The sequence below is a fragment of the Cajanus cajan genome, chromosome 10 (genome assembly GCF_000230855.2).
Source record: "Cajanus cajan strain Asha chromosome 10, NIPB_CcT2T_4, whole genome shotgun sequence".
Classification (NCBI taxonomy): Eukaryota; Viridiplantae; Streptophyta; class Magnoliopsida; order Fabales; family Fabaceae; genus Cajanus; species Cajanus cajan.
Window position 1 is genome coordinate 49,682,878 of NC_138526.1, and position 22,347 is coordinate 49,705,224.

The 22,347-nt window shown below is 36.0% G+C and overlaps 2 protein-coding genes across 3 annotated transcripts; one reads left to right on the plus strand and one right to left on the minus strand.

The window, feature by feature from the left end:
* Positions 1–27: 27 nt before the first annotated feature.
* LOC109806359 (seed linoleate 9S-lipoxygenase-2) lies at positions 28–3,921 on the plus strand. 2 transcript variants are annotated; one of them, XM_020368730.3, is made up of 9 exons: positions 28–379; positions 477–763; positions 842–1,082; positions 1,166–1,483; positions 1,607–1,692; positions 1,779–1,880; positions 1,965–2,269; positions 2,360–2,623; positions 2,978–3,921. In XM_020368730.3, the coding sequence occupies exons 1-9, from the start codon at positions 148–150 to the stop codon at positions 3,729–3,731; spliced, it is 2,589 nt and encodes an 862-aa protein (XP_020224319.1). In that variant the 5' UTR covers positions 28–147; the 3' UTR covers positions 3,732–3,921. The 2 variants fall into 2 exon arrangements, with proteins under 2 accessions (XP_020224319.1, XP_020224320.1); XM_020368731.3 differs by lacking the exon at positions 1,166–1,483.
* Positions 3,922–4,341: 420 nt separating this feature from the next.
* Positions 4,342–8,412, minus strand: LOC109806596 (linoleate 9S-lipoxygenase). The gene is made up of 9 exons (XM_020369050.3): positions 8,088–8,412; positions 7,549–7,832; positions 7,228–7,465; positions 6,766–7,086; positions 6,604–6,689; positions 6,375–6,482; positions 5,940–6,244; positions 5,584–5,847; positions 4,342–5,299 (listed from the first exon to the last, which is right to left on the minus strand). Exons 1-9 carry the CDS (start codon positions 8,395–8,397, stop codon positions 4,543–4,545), a joined length of 2,673 nt encoding a protein of 890 aa, XP_020224639.2. The 5' UTR covers positions 8,398–8,412; the 3' UTR covers positions 4,342–4,542.
* Between the last annotated feature and the right edge of the window lie 13,935 nt (positions 8,413–22,347).

The window sequence follows — 22,347 nt, forward strand, 5'->3', positions numbered from 1 at the left end:
TAAGTTTTTATAAAAACAAAAGAACAAAGTTAAAAAGCACGTGATAAAGAATATAGGTATAAATAGCGAAGATAGGTTGGTTTGGTGACAATGAAGTTGTTCCATATTTCTTGTGTGAACTGAAATAGTAGTGTTGGGATTTGAAAGATGTTTGGGAGTGTGAGGGGTCTGTTTGAGAAGGGGCATAAGATAAAAGGGACAGTGGTGTTGATGAGAAAGAATGTGTTGGACTTCAACACCGCCGCTGAACTTACAAAAGCAAATGTCGGCGGAATCCAAAGCTCCGGCTTCAAGGTTGTCGGTTCAACACTTGACAACCTCACTGCTTTCCTAGGCCGAAGTGTCTCTCTCCAGCTCATTAGTGCTACCAAGCCTCATGGTTTCCATCTTTTCTTCGTTAACATTCTTTCTTCATCATATTCATATACTTTACGTACCCTTTTAACTTTGGATATATATATGTCATGTGTTTGTAGCAAATGGAAAAGGAATAGTTGGAAAGGACACGTTCTTGGAAGGGATTATCATCTCGTTACCAACTTTGGGAGCAGGAGAGTCTGCATTCAATATTCATTTTGAATGGGACGATAGCATGGGAATCCCAGGTGCATTTTACATAAAGAACTACATGCAAGTTGAGTTCTTCCTCAAGAGTTTGACCCTCGAAGACGTTCCAAACCATGGAACCATCCGTTTTGTTTGCAACTCCTGGGTTTATAACTCTAAACTTTACAAAAGCCCGCGCATTTTCTTCGCCAACCATGTAGGTACTTGGCAAGTATATATGCTAGTTTATAAGATTCAGCATTTCTAACTCATTTGATGTTATGTAATAACGTAGACTTATCTTCCAAGTAAGACACCAGCACCACTTGCCGAGTACAGAGAAGAAGAGTTGAAGAACCTAAGAGGAGATGGAACAGGAGAACGCAAGGAACATGATAGGATCTATGACTATGATGTCTACAATGATTTGGGGAATCCAGATCGGGATGAAGACCTTGCTCGCCCCATTCTTGGAGGCTCTACCACCCATCCCTACCCTCGTAGGGGAAGAACTGGTCGATATCCAACAATTAAAGGTTTGTTTTCTATATAGGGGTGTGAAAAAAACCCAACTATGTAAGCTTAGTTTTTGTTGTTTCCTAATGATCAATTTAAACAGATCCGAATTGTGAGAAACCAGGCGAAGTTTATGTTCCAAGAGATGAAAACTTTGGTCATTTGAAGTCCTCGGACTTTCTTATATATGGAATAAAATCGTTATCCCGATATGTGTTACCGGCGTTCGAATCTTTGTTCGATTTAAACTTCACACCACATGAGTTCGATAGCTTCCAAGATGTGCGTGACCTCTGTGAAGGTGGAATTAAGCTTCCTACAGATGTAATTAGCACAATTAGCCCCTTACCAGTTATCAAAGAACTCTTTCGTACAGATGGTGAACAAGTCCTCAAGTTTCCAACACCTCATGTCATTCAAGGTCTCATAAATGAATAATGAACCACTTGGACATACAACTTTAATCGTGTAATATCTTATCATGTGTTTTTGATGAAATGGTTCCATTTAATAATGATTATTTCTTTATTATGAATTTGGGTAGTGAGTAAGTCTGCGTGGATGACTGATGAAGAATTTGCAAGAGAGATGATTGCTGGTGTAAATCCTGGCGTAATTCGTGGGCTTCAAGTAAGTTCAAATATTTATTGCTAAACAGATTGAAAAACTAAGAGAGTGACGTATCTTTGGTGATATTCTTCTTTAATGGATGGTAGGAGTTTCCTCCAAAAAGCAATCTGGATCCTGAAATCTATGGTGATCAAACCAGTAAGATAACAGCAAATGTCCTTGATCTAGATGGATGCACTGTGGATGAGGTAAATATATTTTAAGACTTGTTCGATAATTTTCCACTTAAAGTAAAAGTTTTTGTGTTCTGATTAACTTAATTTGTGAAACAGGCACTTGCTAGGAAGAGGTTATTTGTATTAGATTACCATGATATTTTCATGCCATATGTGAGGCAGATAAATCAAACTTATGCCAAGGCTTATGCCACAAGGACTATCCTCTTTTTGAAAGAAAATGGAACTCTAAAACCAGTGGTCATTGAATTAAGTTTGCCACATCCTGATGGGGATAAGTCAGGTGCAGTCAGCCAAGTCATCTTACCTGCAAAAGAAGGTGTTGAAAGTACAATTTGGCTTCTAGCCAAAGCTTATGTGGTCGTAAATGACTCTTGCTATCATCAACTCATGAGCCATTGGTATAATTTTTTTCATTGCAATTGATGATCAACATAAACAAATTCTATCTATCTATATATGAAGTGTATTATTTTTAATTTTGTTCATAGGTTAAATACTCATGCGGTGATGGAGCCATTCATCATAGCAACACACCGACACCTTAGTGCGCTTCACCCAATTTATAAGCTTCTAACTCCTCACTATCGTGACACCATGAACATCAATGCACTTGCTAGGCAACTTCTAGTTAATGCTGACGGCATAATAGAGAAATCTTTTTTGCCCTCAAAGTATTCTGTGGAGATGTCTTCAGCGGTTTATAATAACTGGGTTTTCACTGATCAAGCACTACCTGAAGATCTTATCAAGAGGTAAGTAAATGTAAATCTTTATAATAAAAACCGCTAAAAAAAAATGTGACTTAGATGGACAATATTAAAAGAAAACAATGCTTAAAATATATGTAAACTTATATGTAATTAATCAACAAGTCATCAATTCTAATGAAGTTGTCCTTAAGTAAGGAAATACTCTACTAAAGATAATCAGTTATGTTCTCTGAGATTATTTCAGCAATTAATACTTTGTACCTATAAGATGGTACCAAAAAATAAAAATATATGTTGACGTAAACAATTAACAAATTTGTACCTATAAGATGGTACCAAAAAATAAAAATATATGTTGACGTAAACAATTAACATGCCTTTATTTGTTTTATTCAGAGGAATGGCAATTAAGGATCCATCTGCCCCTCATGGACTTCGTCTTCTGATAGAGGACTACCCTTATGCTGTTGATGGACTACAGATATGGGATGCAATTAAGACATGGGTCCAAGAATATGTCTCATTGTACTATGCAAAAGATGATGATGTCAAAAGTGACTCCGAACTCCAACATTGGTGGAAAGAAGCTGTGGAGAAAGGTCATGGTGATTTGAAAGACAAGCCATGGTGGCCAAAGTTGCAGAAACTTGAAGAGCTTGTTGAAGTTTGCACCATTATCATATGGACTGCTTCAGCCCTCCATGCAGCTGTTAATTTTGGTCAATACCCTTATGGAGGTTTCATTCTGAACCGCCCAACTACTAGTAGAAGGTTGCTTCCTGAGCAAGGCACTGCAGAATATGAAGAAATGGTGAAGAGCCATCAGAAGGCTTATTTGAGAACAATTACATCAAAGTATCAGACTCTCATTGACCTTTCAGTCATAGAGATCTTGTCAAGGCATGCTTCTGATGAGGTCTACCTTGGCCAAAGGGAAAATCCACATTGGACCTCTGATTCAAAAGCATTACAAGCCTTTCAAAAGTTTGGCAACAAGCTGAAAGAAATTGAGGAAAAACTTTCAAGCAAGAACAATGATTCAAGTCTGAGCAATCGAGTTGGGCCGGTTCAAATGCCATACACTTTGCTTCATCCTACCAGTAATGAAGGGTTGACTTTTAGGGGAATTCCTAATAGCATCTCTATCTAAGGGAGTGTTATATATGGTTTACTATAATACATTATACGAACCTTCCAATAAATAATATGCAAGGCCATAGATCCAAATCTTGCATCTTATCGAATGATGTAATAATCGTGTGTTTAAATGCTGTAATTGAGCCCTCAACTTGGTTGTGGTTTGCAAATAAATGAATAATAAGAGCACTCGTTGATACTGAGCTTTGTTAGTTTGCGTTTAGCTCTTATCATGTTTAGAAATACAGTAGAATTAGAATAAATGCGAAGCTTCGTTTGCACTACAATATGCCATTGCCATCAAATACCAAAACTCGTTTAACATTTTGTTTCCAGGCATAAAAGCAAGTGCAAGGATGACGAAACTTGATCTTCCCCTAGTATGGCATCAAGGAGTCAAGGACTTTACTGATAAACTTTCCTTTTCTAATGATACACTCCCATAAGTTGTAGATCAGACTGAAATATTGAATAATGAGCAAAGCATATATCTAAAAGCAAACCTTATAGTCATTTGGATGTAAAAGAATTGGAAAGACATCATTATTAGTTGAAAGCTCTCACGTATGTGTGCTTTAAATAAGATGGTAATTTCTTCTAGTTTGCACTTCACAATGCCAGCATTGTTCAAACATGCATGATTGCCTTCAGTATTTTCTTTTCCATTATACAAACGCAACTTTCTTTATTAATACCAAGCACGAAAACATTCAACCCATTCAAATACATAACTTAAACCATACATAAGTGGAAGAAGGAATGAGATTCCCTCCATTTCACATTTATTTAAAAATAGGGACACTAGTTGAGCAACCATAGTCTCTCTAAATAGAGATACTGTTGGGAATTCCTCTGAAAGTCAATCCCTCCTCACTAGAAGGAAATAGCAGAGTGTAAGGCATTTTAGCTGGCCCAGTGCGGTTTCTCAGTGTTACATCACTGTTCTTCTGTGCAAGCTTTTGTTCAATCTCTGCGAGCTTCTTTCCAAACCTCTTGAAGGCCTCCAAAGGCCCAGCGTCAGAAGTCCAGTAGTCACCACCCTCTCTGTCCCCAAGGTAGAACTCATCAGATGTATGCCTTGACAAGATTTCTATAACTGTGAGGTCAATGAGGGTCTCTTTCTTGCCAGTGATAGTCATCAAAAACTCCTTCTCAGGGTTCTTAGCCAAGGCTTGATACTCAGCAGACCCTTTCTCAGGCATGAATCTCCTGCTAAGAGTTGGCCTGTTGAGGATGTAACCTCCATATGGATACTGTCCAAAGTTAACAGCTGCATGAAGGGCTGAAGCAATCCATATGAGGGTAGTAGAAGCTTCAACCAACTCTTCACGAGTTTGCATCTTTTGCCACCATGGCTTGTCTTTCAAATCACCATGACCAACCTCTACAAGTTCTTTCCACCAAGCTTGGAGTTCATGGTCTTGTTGAAGTGCCTCATCTGACTTGTAGTAGAATGAGACATATTCTTCCACCCAAGACTTGATGGCAGCCCATATCTCTAGCCCATCAGAAGCATAAGGATAGTCCTCAATCAAAAGCTTGACACCATGGGGGGCAGATGAATCCTTAACAGCAACTCCTCTGAATCACAAAATGCCAAATAACATTGATTAGCATCAGAGTTATATCAAGCCTTCCACATAGTTGTTGATGACTAAGAGCATGTTTGGAAACAAACTTAGAAGGACTTTTAAGAATTGCTCTACTGAAAAAGAAAAGAAAAACAAAGTTCTTTATTTTGATATGATAAGTTCTCATAACTCCTTCTAGACTGTATCCAATCATGCTCTAAATAAGTTTAAATTATTTATTTTAAGAGCAACATATATTACTAATTTGTTAATAAGCTTTAAAAGATTATCCACCTCTTGACAAGATCAGCAGGTAGTGCTTGATCAGTGAAAACCCAGTCCTTGTAAATCACAGCGGACATTTCCAAAGCATACCGACCCCACAAGAATGTGCTCTCTATAATACCATCTGCATTGACTAGGGCTTTGCGGGCAAGTGAATTAATATTCATGGTGTCACGATAGTGAGGAAACAGAAGCTTATAAATAGGGTGAACCACGCTCAGATGCCTATTTGTTGCTATGATGAATGGCTCAACAACCGCATGAGTGTTTAGCCTGCCATCCAGGTTAATATGTTAAACATTTATTCATAAATATATTAATCAATTTAGTTGCATGGATATCATTTTCAATTTACAATATCATACCAATGGCTAACGAGTTGATGGTAGCAGGAGTCATTCACAACAACATAAGCCTTTGCCAGTAACCAAATATAAGCTTCGACCCCTTCGCTGGAAGGTACATAGATAGTGCTAACAGGACCATATTGTTCACCTTGAGGATGTGGCTTGCTCAACTCGATGGCCAATGGGGTCAAAGTTCCATCACTTTTCAAGAAAAATATGGTTCTAGTAGCATAAGCCTTTGTGGCGGTTGCATTTATTCTCCTCAAATATGGAATGAGGTAGTCATGGTGATCCAATATGAACAATTTCTTGTTCTGGATAGCCTGTTCAACCAAGTCTAATTAATTAATTGATTGTTATTCATTGGAATCAAATTAAAGATAAAAAAAAACAAAATAGTCAAACACTCTAGTGCAATAATCTTAACGAGAAATTAAATACTCATATCATCACCTGTTCAACAGTGAGCCCACCCAAGTTAGGCTCCAAATGTTCTTTTGTTATTATACAGGTATGATCACCATAGGCTTGAGCATCTAGCTTGCTTCGTAGTGGGAACTCCTGGAATAAATTTACCACAAAATGAGGTTAGCAATCTCAAATTTGACAAGCAAAGTGCATCCAAGCTTTTCGTTGCATGTAACTTTCTTCCCAATCAAATCGACTTCTAAATTAAGCTAACCTCAAGAATCTTAATGACATTAGGATTTACACCAGCAATCGTTTCTCTTGCAAATTCTTCATCAGTCATCCATGCAGATTTATCCACTGTACCAAATAAGAACAGTTCATAAATCCATCCACGTGACTTTCCTACATATTGAAGATATGAAATGAAGCATACCTTGCATCACTTTAGGTGGTGGATACTTGAGGAACTGTTCGCCATCCGTGCGAAAAATTTCCTTGATCACTGGTATAGGAGCGATCTTGCTAAGGAAGTTTGTTGGTAGGGTAACTCCACCTTCATAAAGTTTTCGCACTTCAGCAAAGTTATCAAACTCAAGGCTCAAAATGTTTCCATCGAATGCGTCGGTCAAAACGGGCAAGACATCTTGGGCCACAGATTTTATTCCGTAAGTGAGAAAATCTGATGATTTCAAGTGGCCAAATGCTTCATCTCTTGGAATGTAAACAAAATCGCTTGTTTTCTCACTGTTAGGATCTGTAAAGAAAATATATATTAGCATATAAACCTTACAGAATCTGTTTATAAAATTAAGACTTGTATACCTCATTTTAACCATATCACATGCGAATTTCTAACACGAAAACAAGTTTAGAATGTTAGTGAAGTTGATAGTACCTTTCTTAGTTTTTCCTCTTCCGGTTCTTCCTCTACGAGGGTAAGGTAAGGTGGAACCTCCAAGAACGGGGCGAGCATATTTTTCTCCTTTATCTGGATTTCCTAAGTCATTGTAGACATCATAGTCATAGATCCTATCCCATTCCTTCCTCTCTCCACTTCCATCCCCTCTTAGATACTTCAATTCTTCTTCTCTGTACTTCACAAGTGGACCTGGTGTCTCACTTGGAACATATGTCTGCATTGCATTATATACTTGATCATATATTCATCCATGTCATCATGTCGTAAAAATGAAGTTCAACAATAATAATAGCTTACATTGTTGGCAAAGAAGATGCGATCAGTGTCGTAGCATTTAGAATTGTAAACCCAGGAGTTGCATATGAAGTGAATGGTTCCGTGGTTTGGAATGTCTTCGAGAGTAAGAGACTTGAGGTAGAACTCGACTTGCATGTAGTTCTTAATATAAAAAGCACCGGGAATTCCGAACTCACTGTCCCATTCAAAATTAACATCGTATGCTTCTTCGCCAGCTCCCAACGTTGGTAATGATAGCTGTCCTCTTAGATTCGCAGCCTTTCCAATTTTTCCTTTCCCGGTGCCTACCAAATTCCACACAATATTCAATTTACTTGTTTAGTATAATCATCAATATGATTATAATTTATGATGTATTCATACTAAACTTACAATTTCGCTTACTATAAGTGTTAGTAATAAATACATGATCTTAAGTTCAATTCTTATTACTCTTATTACATTTTTTACTAGAACAATGAACTAAAAATATGTGATTATAGATATCAAGTTATTTATGGTTAATTTGATTGGAATAAAAGTGAAGTGAAGAAACAAACCATCAGACTGAGTAGCACTAATGAGCTGGATGGAGATTTTGGAGGCTACAATAGTAAGGGTGTCAACTGCAGAACCAATGATGTTGATACCAGTGCCGATGATTCCTGTGGCACTGGTGAGGCTGTTTATATCCAACACATTCTTTCGCATAATCACCAAATTTCCCTTTATCTTCTGACTCCTGTGCCCCAGACCGAACATCTCTCCTACTTCTTTTCTTTTCTCAAACTTAGATTTTGTGATCGAGTTCTGAGTTGTGAGGAACACAAGCAAGGGATGCTCCCTATTTATAGCTCCACAACAACACATGTATTTAAAAATCCAACGGATATCCTTTCTTCTTTTTTTTATATGTTATTTTTCATGAAACCAAATATATCTATTAAACAAGTCTCACTCGATAAAATAAAATAAAAATAATAATAATTTATAAAACACATACATACTTTAATATTAAAGAGACTTTATAAATAATAAAAATAAAATCATAAAAATAAATAATATTTTATCATTATAAAATATATTTATATAATAACTCTCGTAAAATATTTTCTCAAACAAATTTCATAAAATAACGTGAATATCACATCAAATATAGTATTCACTTTACTCGGCCTGCATTTCCATTATTCATTTCTTTTTTTGTTTCATTCTTCATGTAATTATCGCCAACGCCAAATTCCTCTTACGTCTTCGATGAGTCTCTGACTTAACATAATAATTAAGAATAATATCAGTTAGTGTGAGTTGTTTCGGTTTAATACGTGTAAGTATATTTTATTGAATATTTTAGTAGTTTAACAAATCATATTTATATTTTTAATAATGATTTCTTTTATTATTGTGTTCTCTTAACCAACATCTTTAGTATGTACGACTTATGTTATTGTATTTGACTCACGTGATATATTTGTATTAAGAGTGTTTTTTATTATATATTTACACACACAATTTTTTATTTTGGTATAGATATTATCAATTTTGGGTTAAGTTTTTATGATTTTATTTTTGACTAATAAAATATATTTGAATTTTATAAATTTTTATTTTTTCTTTTATTTTAATATTGTAGACTTTTTTATCTCAACAAATAATGGTTAATATTTGCCTTTATGCGTCAGGAAAGTCGTGCTCAGTTTTCTTACACATTTCAAGTTTTGAACAAACATCGAAGTAAAACACTTTTTATTATATTTTGTAATTACAAGTTTTTATTTAATATTTTATTCACTAAACAAATATCGAAGCTAACACATCTTTTTATTATAATTTTTTAATTAGAAGTTACTTATTTAATATTTTATTCTCTAAAATATACCTTACACTTTTAAAATAATAAAATCCAGAAAATTCAGTTAAACGTGAGAAATTATTATTTTTCAATACAAGCTTTCCTAACATATATGATGCATTAACAAAATGAAACCGATTTCATTCCATTAATTCCATCATTTCCAATAAAATTAAAATATTGCTATGTTTATGTTCCATCATTACTTTTGCAGGTAAATTAGATATTCATTTATGAAAAAAAATTAATAAATAGATTTTTTTAATTGAATTAAATTTTTATGTAAATTTTTAAAAAATTTAAATAGATTGATAGATTATTTTTATCTTATTTATTGCTTAAAAATTATTTGATCCATTCATTTGTTAATATTAATAAATATTGCTTGTTGTTATTTAAGTATACTAATAATAAAAGAAATATCATTTTTGTGTTCACTTTTAATTTTTAATTTTATCATTTAATTACCTATCATATAAAAAACTGTCCATAATTAAATAATAATGATGACTAATTAACTAAAAAAACTGACATTCACGTAAAGGCATAGAGTAAAGTAATTGTGCCTTCGAATTGATTTTTTTTATTTTTTCAAAAATTAAAAAGCAATATTTTTCTCATATTTTATTTAATAAAAAATAAACCTCATTTATACTCTGTCAATACTTATAGAAATAAAGTGGTATAAATGAAAAATCAAACTTCAATATTTAATTAAAATTCATATCGGGTCAATACTTATAAAAATAAAGTGGTATAATACATAACTTTCTATCTAAATAAACATCAAACCTCAATTTTTAATTAAGCAATATAAATATCAAATTACTCATATGATTGTACTAACAAGTTTCTTTTTTAGTAAAACAAACTTATCTCTGCGTACAAACAAAAAGATATTAAACATATGTTGATTATTGTTCTTTTTCATATTAATAATTGCGTGTGAATTGGCTGGTTTCGACAAACAGAAGATAAAAAGAAAATGCATATCACGTGCTTATTGTTTACTATTATTTTAAATACAAACTATTTTTTTAACATCAGTTGTAATAAATTATTTTAGAACTAATTTTACAAAAATCTAAAGTACGTTTATCTATGCAAGAAGTTGGAGCCTTAATTCATTATTGACTTATTGTAATTCGGTAAAAAAAAAAAAAAAAGTTAACCCTAAATACAGAAAAAATGCTAAATATTTAATAATATATTCGTAGTGGATTTGAATGTTGAATCTCATCGTTTTATTAAAAATATTATTTTATCCGGTTACGGAAATTATAAACCATAGAAACTATTATGATATTGAATGCTTAATAGCATGTTTGGATACGCGATTGGAGATCTAGACGCACATATTTTTGTGTAAAAATGTGATTTTTCCTGTTAAATAAATGTTTGGGTTTTTTTTCATCACATAATTTTAAGGGTGAAAATTGATTTTGGCTGAAGCTGAAAAAAATGACTTCTGCGCCCACGAAATTGATTTTGGTAAATCAATTTTTCAAACGCAAATCCAAACACACACTAAGTTAAGTATAGATTATGAATTATAAGAAGAGCAAATCATCTATACACTGTTAGTGGAAAGTTTTTTTACACTGGCAACTAATTATATTTTTTAATTGTGATGACACATTTACTTTTAATAATGACATGATACAATTAAAAGATATAATTAGTTGTCAATATAAAAAAAATTACACTGATAATATATAGGTGATTAATTTTTATAAGAATGTAATATTTCTGGGATGGACAAGAATTATAAGAATTTATATATATATATATATATATATATATATATATAATATAAGATGATATTATTATTGATGGAAAGTGATGTAGGTATAAAATAATAGAAAAATGGGGGAACGAGGAGCACGCTTTGGAGTTTAATAATATAATAATAAGAATATGGTTTGTAGTTTGTAGTAGAATAGACACGAAAGTCACGAACCATGACTCTAATAATATCATAATAATTTATACAACGTCATGCTCCTTACTCCTTACTCCTTATCCTTTTGAGTCGAGAAATGAAAATGGGTCTCATTTCCATTCACAATTCACACACGTTTTAAGTTTGTCGTTAGGAAATTACTCTTTTGACGCACATTCTCATCAATGATCATACCCATGCTTTGATTCCATTCATAAGTTGGACTCACGTCCAAAGAAGCTGAATCGATAATGGGGTTCATACTTGCATGCATTTATGTACAATTGTCGTTACTTGTTAGTGTCATGTTATATTAGCAATGTCCAAACTATGAGTTACACAACGTTTTCATTGGTTTATATATAAATTATGATGTTTAATTAATATTGGAGTGATATGCATGTGGTGATGAAAGATTTTCCTCCAACTATAACTACTTAAAATGATTAATAATTATGCATGTCAAAATTAACATTAATTAGTATAAGTGGTAACATTTTATGTTTAATCAAAATGTTTAGGATTCAAATTCTAATTTTGAATATGAAATAAACTATATTGAAAAGAAAATATTTATTTTGTGTGCACTTATAATCTCTAACAAAAATTAGTTATTATTTTCATAATAAATACTTCATATGAATATTATAATTAAAAAAAATTATGTCCATTTCAATATTACAGCACGATGACAAAAGGTTACAGAGTAATTTAATGGAGTGATAAACTATTTTTTATCAACAAAAATCACAACAATCTTAATAAAAAAAATTGAGGCTTAAATTATCGTATAATTAATACATCTACCATTAATAGCATGTTTGTATTCTCGTTTAGTTCCGTTCAACGTCAAAACTACAAGAGAGTAAAGTTACATTGAACATGACTTTAGAATTCGGGAATTGAGTAAATCAAACACACTCTAAATCATCAATTTCATTATTAGAATAACTTTAGTAGATCACATGGATATAAGCTAGATCGTGGGTAAAAATAAAATTTAAGTTTTATAAAACATAAACTTATTACTTTTCAAATTTTAGATTCCAACCTAAACATTGAGTTTTTATAAGATTTTCTTTCATATATATTTTAAAAGCTCAAGTTGATTTAAAAAAAAAATTGGAAAAACAAGTTTTGTAGTTGTATCTTTTCAATAAAATATTAAAACATGTTTTGTACAATAACATTTCGTAAAATATATATAAATTTAATCAATTTAATTATTGTAATTGATACTATCAAATATGTAAAATTTCATAAATTCTTAAATTATTTAATAATTTAATACATCACTTTATTTCAAATATAATGTGATTTTTAAAATATACAAAAATATCCTTGCCAAAAAACATAATTAAAAAAGTATAAATTATATGAAATTCAATATATATAATAATAAATATAATATTACATAATTTAATAATTTGATTGATTAAATTAAAAATAATTTATTATTTTTGACAAACCGTGTCAAATGAATCCTAATTCATTAAATTTATAACCCTATAAATTAACGGATGTAAGATTTTATATAGATTGACAAATACACAACTTTAAAGTTTAAACTATTTTGAAAGTAGCGTTTTTTACTTTTTTATTTCATGATCCCACTATTGTAGGTACAGTACTATCATAAATTTAAAGTATTCAAAATATAATATAATATTTTTATAAGTATAAAGTATACATCATAATTGTTTTATATAAATTTTCATATTTTAAAAATATTAGTTAATATTTTAAAGTGCGTTCGAAAAAATATTTTAAAAGTTTATAAGTTTTTTTTTAGTGATTTATAAGTTAGCTTGATTAAAATGTAATTATTTGTTATGAAATTTTGCATAAAGTTTATTTTTAAAAATTTATAGTTTGTTTTTATAAGTTAATTGAAGTAGCTTATATTTTATAAACTTTTAACTTATTATCTTTCTCATTTTTTTATTCACATTAATTTAATTCAATTTTTTTTAATTTAGAAATTATTTTAAATTTATATTGTCTCACTCTCATTATAAAAACTATTTTATATCTGTACCGTCCAGGTAAAAATCCGACTTGACCTTCTGCTCGGCTAATACCTGACTAGGTTACCAGGCTACAAGCCTTTTCGCCTTATAGGCTCAAGGCTGGAAGGCAAGTGTACCGTCCAGGTCAAAATCCGACTTGGCCTTCTACTCGGCATTAACCCGACTGGGTCCTCGATATGGACCCAGTCGGTCGAAATCCGACCAGATTCGTTTCCCTTTTACCCCGCGCCATCATGATAAGAAACGGTTAGAGAAATCCCTTCATTCTGGGGGCCCAAGAGGCCCATGACCGATATCATAAAACCCAAAACCCTAGAGTCGAAGAGACAGATTACACTTTTGAATGCTCTGGCTTTGAGGTTCGCCATAGGACGAAACCCTAGCGCACCCCTTGGCCGGAACATTTTGGCGCCCACCGTGGAGCTACGGTAAAACTCTTCCTACGCCCCAAGTCACAAGAAAAAACCTACACTCTACTATGGCGAGAGGCGGCACATCCAACCACGACCCACAACACCCTACCATGGAGGAGATGATGACGTCGATCAATGGCTTGAGAGAGGAGCGTGACCCAAAGAGAGAGAAGGAAAGTTTCCCGCACAAAAACAGAGTGGGCTCTGTGTTTTCGTCGGTGTGAGGTCTTGCACCGTTGGATCGAGCTGATTTTTGGACTGTAGGTTCCAAAAGTGTGGTTCTTCATTCTGACCGTTCGAATTATTAACCGGAGGCCTGGTTTGGGAGAAAACAGCTTCATATCAGTAGGTGAAAGTTTTCCAGCGCAAAACAGGACTGGTACTGTGTTTTAATCGGTGTGAAGTCGTTCACCGTTGGATCGGGCTGATTTTTGGATTATAGGTTCAGGAAGTGAGGTTCTTCATTCTGACCGTTCGGATTATTAACCGGAGGCCTGGTTTGGGAGAAAACAGCTTCATATCAGTAGGTGAAAGTTTTCCAGCGCAAAACAGGACTGGTACTGTGTTTTAATCGATGTGAAGTCGTTCACCGTTGGATCGGGCTGATTTTTGGACTATAGGTTCAGGAAGTGAGGTTCTTCATTCCGACCGTTCGGATCGTCAATCTGAGATCTGGTTTGTCAAAGAACAGCTTCATATCAGCAGGTGGAACCGTTTGACGGGAAACAGGATATTAGTCAGCATCTAATGGACTTTCGTGCCCAGATGTTAATTCTTGGAGGAAGCATGGGAGTCTGCTGCGAGGGTTTTATGCTAAAAAGGTTTTTAATGAGGTACCATCAAATAATAAAAATCATTATTTTCAAATTGATTCTGACTTGTAGGCAAACTCGTGATTAGTCGGTTAAATTCTGATTGGGCGAGTATAAATAACTCGAAGAACTCGTGATTGTCGGCAATAGTCCGGCTGGGCGAGTATAAATAACTCGATTGATGAAACTCGTGATTGTCGGCAAAAGTCCGGCTGGGCGAGTATAAATGACTCGAAGAACTCGTGATTGTCGGCAATAGTCCGGCTGGGCGAGTATAAATAACTCGATTGATAAAACTCGTGATTGTCGGCAATAGTCCGGCTGGGCGAGTATAAATAACTCGATTGATGAAACTCGTGATTGTCGGCAAAAGTCCGGTTGGGCGAGTATAAATAACTCGAAGAACTCGTGATTGTCGGCAATAGTCCGGCTGGGCGAGTATAAATAACTCGATTGATAAAACTCGTGATTGTCGGCAATAGTCCGGCTGGGCGAGTATAAATAACTCGAAGACCAAACTCGTGATTGTCGGCAAAAGTCTGGCTAGGCGAGTATAAATAACTCGAAGAACTCGTGATTGTCGGCAAAAGTCCGGCTGGGCGAGTATAAATAACTCGAAGAACTAAACTTGTGATTGTCGGCAAAACTCCGGCCGGGCGAGAATAAGACCAAAGTTTTATGATTCAAGTTGATTCTTAACTTGATACACGTTACCCATCATTCATAATCGGAATTTTGACGATTTTAGACAAACAAATCGGAAATCAGGCCGATCCATTCATATAAATACGGCTCAATTTGACCTGACAAAATGTTATTCATCTTTCTCGCAAGAATTTTGGTGATCCAAGACCTACATGTCGGGTTAAGGATGACTCTTCTGTTAGAAGCCTAAGATCATTATTTAATTCAGGATTTGGACGATAGCTTAGAACAGGGTTCACTCTTCAAATCTACATTCGTGTCGGCATCTAGCCGACCATAGGGTTGAGTTTCTATTGAATCACATACTCCCCATATTATTGCAAGTCGGCACTTTGCCGATCTTATGGTTAAGTTTTTCCAAACAAATGATATTTGCCACGTTATTGCTAGTCGTCATTGGGGCGATCATATGAATAAATTTCATCCAAACTTAGAAAGATTGTCCAATATCCGGACTGGCATTTGGGGAGAACCCTTTGTTGACTTTCATTAATAACGTAGAATTTTTTCCTCTCAATACTTATAATCGGCAATTGGCCGATTATAAGGATAAATCTTTCCAAACTCTAGAAAATTTCTTCAATATGTTGAGTCGGCAATTTTCCGATTACACGGTTAAAGATCATTATTTTATTGCTCAATATTCCACGTTGAAGTAATGATCGAAATCTTGACAATAACGTCATTCAAGGGTGGTGTCCGACTTAGATTTGTTTGTTCCTTCTCATTAAACTGGAATTGGACAGATTATTTGGCTCAAGTAAGCTTTTCAATTTAGAATTATCTATCTCATTTTCCTTATTCGGATTTTAGCCGAGCATTTTGTTCCCAGAATAACATCCAACTTACAATTTCGTCCCACTGAAATTATTTATTTATTTTGGCGAACCGTGGTTATCTCTTTGGTATCTGGCCGACAACTTTTATACTATAAATAATTGCCAACGGAGTGAATCTTTCGTTGTCATGCTAATTCGGAATTGTGTGGATACATGGGGAGTGAGTCGGCGTTTGCCTGACTCCTTACTTACAATATCATGAGTTTGTGACTAAAAGAGTTTTTTCACTAATTTTTTAAGAACCGCGTATGAAACCTTCGGGTAGGCGACCGCCTCGTGCAAAAATCGATTTTACCTATTCTGTAGTCGTGTTTGGCCGTTGGTCTCGCGAAATCAATTTTAACTTAGAAAATGTAAACTTTTTCAGTAATCGGAATTTGGCCGACTCATTTGCAAAACCATTTTCAACATAGAGAAAATATTCACTTTTTATAGTAATCGGAATTTGGCCGATTCTTTTGCAACTCCAATTTTTAGCTTAGAGAAATTTTCACTTGACGTTTGCACCATCGTCATAATCTATTTTTCAGCACACAATCATTCAACTCGCAGCAAAATAGCAACAATTAGAAGTCATATCAAATAGTTGACAAGGGATAGGTCGGTAATGGCTTAGCTGACTCCCTTTCTACCATAAGCCTTCTCGCCTTACACGCTCAAGGCTGGAGGGCAAGTGTACCGTCCAGGTAAAAATCCGACTTGACCTTCTGCTCGGCTAATACCTGACTAGGTTACCAGGCTACAAGCCTTTTCGCCTTATAGGCTCAAGGCTGGAAGGCAAGTGTACCGTCCAGGTCAAAATCTGACTTGGCCTTCTACTCGGCATTAACCCGACTGGGTCCTCGATATGGACCCAGTCGGTCGGAATCCGACCAGATTCGTTTCCCTTTTACCCTGCGCCATCATGATAAGAAACGGTTAGAGAAATCCCTTCATTCTGGGGGCCCAAGAGGCCCATGAACGATATCATAAAACCCAAAACCCTAGAGTCGAAGAGACAGATTACACTTTTGAATGCTCTGGCTTTGAGGTTCGCCATAGGACGAAACCCTAGCGCACCCCTTGGCCGGAACAATATCATATTACATTTATTAATTAACAAATTTTACGAAAAAAAATTAATTCAATCTACTAACTTATGAATTCTTAATTTTTTAATTTTTGATTTTGTACCGTCCAGGTCAAAATCCGACTTGGCCTTCTACTCGGCATTAACCCGACTGGGTCCTTGGTATGGACCCAGTCGGTGGGAATCCGACCAGATTCGTTTCCCTTTTACCCCGCGCCATCATGATAAGAAACGGTTAGAGAAATCCCTTCATTCTGGGGGCCCAAGAGGCCCATGACCGATATCATAAAACCCAAAACCCTAGAGTCGAAGAGACAGATTACACTTTTGAATGCTCTGGCTTTGAGGTTCGCCATAGGACGAAACCCTAGCGCACCCCTGTTGAGATTTCCGTTGAAACACTTTTGTTAATATTTATAAATTCGTTTAATTCTATCAACGGTCTCAAACACGGCAAGTATACCGGCCGTTCAAGTAGTAAAAATATCGTATCCACATGGATTAGAAGGTAATATAAGCATTTATTGATTATTCGTGACTAAAGAATAATTCCAATTTCATAGTTTGTGCAGTGAATGCAAAGTTGTGACTATTGGAATGAAAGCTGTAAATAAATATTGTTTTGTGAGTGGAAAAGGTAAGGAATGGTATTGTGGTATTGTGAGGTTGTGGGGGTCAGATTTCACCAAACGTAACACTAATGTATCCTTAATCTCTTGTTGAATTCATTGCTTAGTCAACCCATGAGTTTACTCAAACCTAATCCCTTAGAGAAAGAGTCTAGGTGCGGATATTGAATATCAATCCCTTGAGTACCCAATATCTACACCTGCATTACGGGCTAGGGTTTAAGACTACTAATGGGTCAAGCTCTATCCCTAGATACAATCACCACTAGGCATATGTTTCAGAACTAGTTTCAAAGGTTATTTTCCAATACCCATGGAACCTTAAATCATGCAAAGGGTGATCAATCCAAAGCAAGCATTAAGAATAGAAACAAACACAACGAAGAATAAAACAACATGTATATATATCATTAAAATCGTAAAGATTATAATAGAGTACGTTGGTTACATCTAACCCCACAAAATGGGTGAAACCACTCAACAAAGAGGGCAAATACAAAATAGAGATGAAAGGAGGATGAAGAACCGTAGGAAAGATCCGCACACGGACGATCCCAAGTCCTGGGAATCCCTTCCGCAGCTCCTGGAGGCGCCCAATGTGAGAATGGAGGTTTCTCCCCCGAAAATGGCTTCAAATACGAGCTTGGGGAGACAGATTAGGGTTCATGCGCCCGGCGCATAAGTCTTCGGGCCCAGCGCATGGCCTTCCAAATGCCCTCTATCTTCAGGACACGCCCGGCGCAATTCATATTGCGCCCGGCTCAATAGCTTCCAGAGGTGAGATGCTCTGTTTTTATCGCCCGGCGCGGATCACCTTGAGCCCGGCGCATAACCTCTTCTCTGCTCCTTAGCTCCTTTTAGTTTCCAATTCCATGGATCTTCAATCCTCAAGTCCTTAGCTCAATACCTGCACAAAAAATGAGGTGTATTAAGGTATTGTTAGCTAAATTTGGGTTAGTTATATCTGCACACAAAATGAACCAAAAAGAGAACAATTACATTGCAATGGTTCAAAGGATGAGTGGAATTTGTTCAATAAGTCTCATCCAAAAAGAGGTAAAATTGAGACTTAACAACTCCTTGGCCGGAACATTTTGGCGCCCACCGTGGGGCTACGGTAAAACTCTTCCTACGCCCCAAGTCACAAGAAAAAACCTACACTCTACTATGACGAGAGGCGGCACATCCAACCACGACCCACAACACCCTACCATGGAGGAGATGATGACGTCGATCAATGGCTTGAGAGAGGAGCGTGACCCAAAGAGAGAGAAGGAAAGTTTCCCGCACAAAAACAGAGTGGGCTCTGTGTTTTCGTCGGTGTGAGGTCTTGCACCGTTGGATCGAGCTGATTTTTGGACTGTAGGTTCCAAAAGTGTGGTTCTTCATTCTGACCGTTCGAATTATTAACCGGCGGCCTGGTTTGGGAGAAAACAGCTTCATATCAGTAGGTGAAAGTTTTCCAGCGCAAAACAGGACTGGTACTGTGTTTTAATCGGTGTGAAGTCGTTCACCGTTGGATCGGGCTGATTTTTGGACTATAGGTTCAGGAAGTGAGGTTCTTCATTCCGACCGTTCGGATCGTCAATCTGAGATCTGGTTTGTCAAAGAACAGCTTCGTATCAGCAGGTGGAACCGTTTGACGGGAAACAGGATATTAGTCAGCATCTAATGGACTTTCGTGCCGAGATGTTAATTCGTGGAGGAAGCATGGGAGTCTGCTGCGAGGGTTTTATGCTAAAAAGGTTTTTAATGAGGTACCATCAAATAATAAAAATCATTATTTTCAAATTGATTCTGACTTGTAGGCAAACTCGTGATTAGTCGGTTAAATTCTGATTGGGCGAGTATAAATAACTCGAAGAACTCGTGATTGTCAGCAATAGTCTGGCTGGGCGAGTATAAATAACTCGAAGAACTCGTGATTGTCGGCAATAGTCCGGCTGGGCGAGTATAAATAACTCGATTGATGAAACTCGTGATTGTCGGCAAAAGTCCGGTTGGGCGAGTATAAATAACTCGAAGAACTCGTGATTGTCGGCAATAGTCCGGCTGGGCGAGTATAAATAACTCGATTGATAAAACTCGTGATTGTCGGCAATAGTCCGGCTGGGCGAGTATAAATAACTCGATTGATGAAACTCGTGATTGTCGGCAAAAGTCCGGCTGGGCGAGTATAAATAACTCGAAGAATTCGTGATTGTCGGCAATAGTCCGGCTGGGCGAGTATAAATAACTCGAAGACCAAACTCGTGATTGTCGGCAAAAGTCTGGCTGGGCGAGTATAAATAACTCGAAGAACTCGTGATTGTCGGCAATAGTCCGGCTGGGCGAGTATAAATAACTCGAAGACCAAACTCGTGATTGTCGGCAAAAGTCTGGCTAGGCGAGTATAAATAACTCGAAGAACTCGTGATTGTCGGCAATAGTCCGGCTGGGCGAGTATAAATATCTCGAAGAACTAAACTCGTGATTGTCGGCAAAACTCCAGCCGGGCGAGAATAAGACCAAAGTTTATGATTCAAGTTGATTCTTAACTTGATACACGTTACCCATCATTCATAATCGGAATTTTGACGATTTTAGACAAACAAATCGGAAATCAGGCCGATCCATTCATATAAATACGGCTCAATTTGACCTGACAAAATGTTATTCATCTTTCTCGCAAGAATTTTGGTGATCCAAGACCTACATGTCGGGTTAAGGATGACTCTTCTGTTAGAAGCCTAAGATCATTATTTAATTCAGGATTTGGACGATAGCTTAGAACAGGGTTCACTCTTCAAATCTACATTCGTGTCGGCATCTAGCCGACCATAGGGTAGAGTTTCTATTGAATCACATACTCCCCATATTATTGCAAGTCGGCACTTTGCCGATCTTATGGTTAAGTTTTTCCAAACAAATGATATTTGCCACGTTATTGCTAGTCGTCATTGGGGCGATCATATGAATAAATTTCATCCAAACTTAGAAAGATTGTCCAATATCCGGACTGACATTTGGGGAGAACCCTTTGTTGACTTTCATTAATAACGTAGAATTTTTTCCTCTCAATACTTATAATCGGCAATTGGCCGATTATAAGGATAAATCTTTCCAAACTCTAGAAAATTTCTTCAATATGTTGAGTCGGCAATTTTCCGATTACACGGTTAAAGATCATTATTTTATTGCTCAATATTCCACGTTGAAGTAATGATCGAAATCTTGACAATAACGTCATTCAAGGGTGGTGTCCGACTTAGATTTGTTTGTTCCTTCTCATTAAACTGGAATTGGACAGATTATTTGGCTCAAGTAAGCTTTTCAATTTAGAATTATCTATCCCATTTTCCTTATTCGGATTTTAGCCGAGCATTTTGTTCCCAGAATAACATCCGACTTACAATTTCGTCCCACTGAAATTATTTATTTATTTTGGCGAACCGTGGTTATCTCTTTGGTATCTGGCCGACAACTTTTATATTATAAATAATTGCCAACGGAGTGAATCTTTCGTTGTCATGCTAATTCGGAATTGTGTGGATACATGGGGAGTGAGTCGGCGTTTGCCTGACTCCTTACTTACAATATCACGAGTTCGTGACTAAAAGAGTTTTTTCACTAATTTTTTAAGAACCGCGTATGAAACCTTCGGGTAGGCGACCGCCTCGTGCAAAAATTGATTTTACCTATTCTGTAGTCGTGTTTGGCTGTTGGTCTCGCGAAATCAATTTTAACTTAGAAAATGTAAACTTTTTCAGTAATTGGAATTTGGCCGACTCATTTGCAAAACCATTTTCAACATAGAGAAAATATTCACTTTTTATAGTAATCGGAATTTGGCCGATTCTTTTGCAACTCCAATTTTTAGCTTAGAGAAATTTTCACTTGACGTTTGCACCATCGTCATAATCTGTTTTTCAGCACACAACCATTCAACTCGCAGCAAAATAGAAACAACTGGAAGTCATATCAAATAGTTGACGAGGGATAGGTCGGTAATGGCTTAGCTGACTCTCTTTCTACCATAAGCCTTCTCGCCTTACACGCTCAAGGCTGGAGGGCAAGTGTACCGTCCAGGTAAAAATCCGACCTGACCTTCTGCTCGGCTAATACCTGACTAGGTTACCAGGCTACAAGCCTTTTCGCCTTATAGGCTCAAGGCTGGAAGGCAAGTGTACCGTCCAAGTCAAAATCCGACTTGGCCTTCTACTCGGCATTAACCCGACTGGGTCCTCGGTATGGACCCAGTCGGTCGGAATCCGACCAGATTCGTTTCCCTTTTACCCCGCGCCATCATGATAAGAAACGGTTAGAGAAATCCCTTCATTCTGGGGGCCCAAGAGGCCCATGAACGATATCATAAAACCCAAAACCCTAGAGTCGAAGAGACAGATTACACTTTTGAATGCTCTGGCTTTGAGGTTCGCCATAGGACGAAACCCTAGCGCACCCCTTGGCCGGAACAGATTTATAACTTATAAACTTTCGGTTAGTTTATTATTGACTAACTATTCATTTTCAATATTATTAAAATTCTT

Coding starts and splice junctions, on each gene's coding strand:
- LOC109806359 (XM_020368730.3), top strand. CDS start 148: ATGTTTGGGAGTGTGAGGGGTCTGTTTGAGAAGGGGCATAAGATAAAA. Junction 1,693..1,778: donor GCGTAATTCGTGGGCTTCAA/GTAAGTTCAAAT, acceptor AATGGATGGTAG/GAGTTTCCTCCAAAAAGCAA. Junction 1,881..1,964: donor ATGGATGCACTGTGGATGAG/GTAAATATATTT, acceptor TTTGTGAAACAG/GCACTTGCTAGGAAGAGGTT.
- LOC109806596 (XM_020369050.3), bottom strand. CDS start 8,397: ATGTGTTGTTGTGGAGCTATAAATAGGGAGCATCCCTTGCTTGTGTTC. Junction 7,833..8,087: donor TAGTGCTACTCAGTCTGATG/GTTTGTTTCTTC, acceptor GGAATTTGGTAG/GCACCGGGAAAGGAAAAATT. Junction 7,087..7,227: donor AAGAGGAAAAACTAAGAAAG/GTACTATCAACT, acceptor TTTTCTTTACAG/ATCCTAACAGTGAGAAAACA.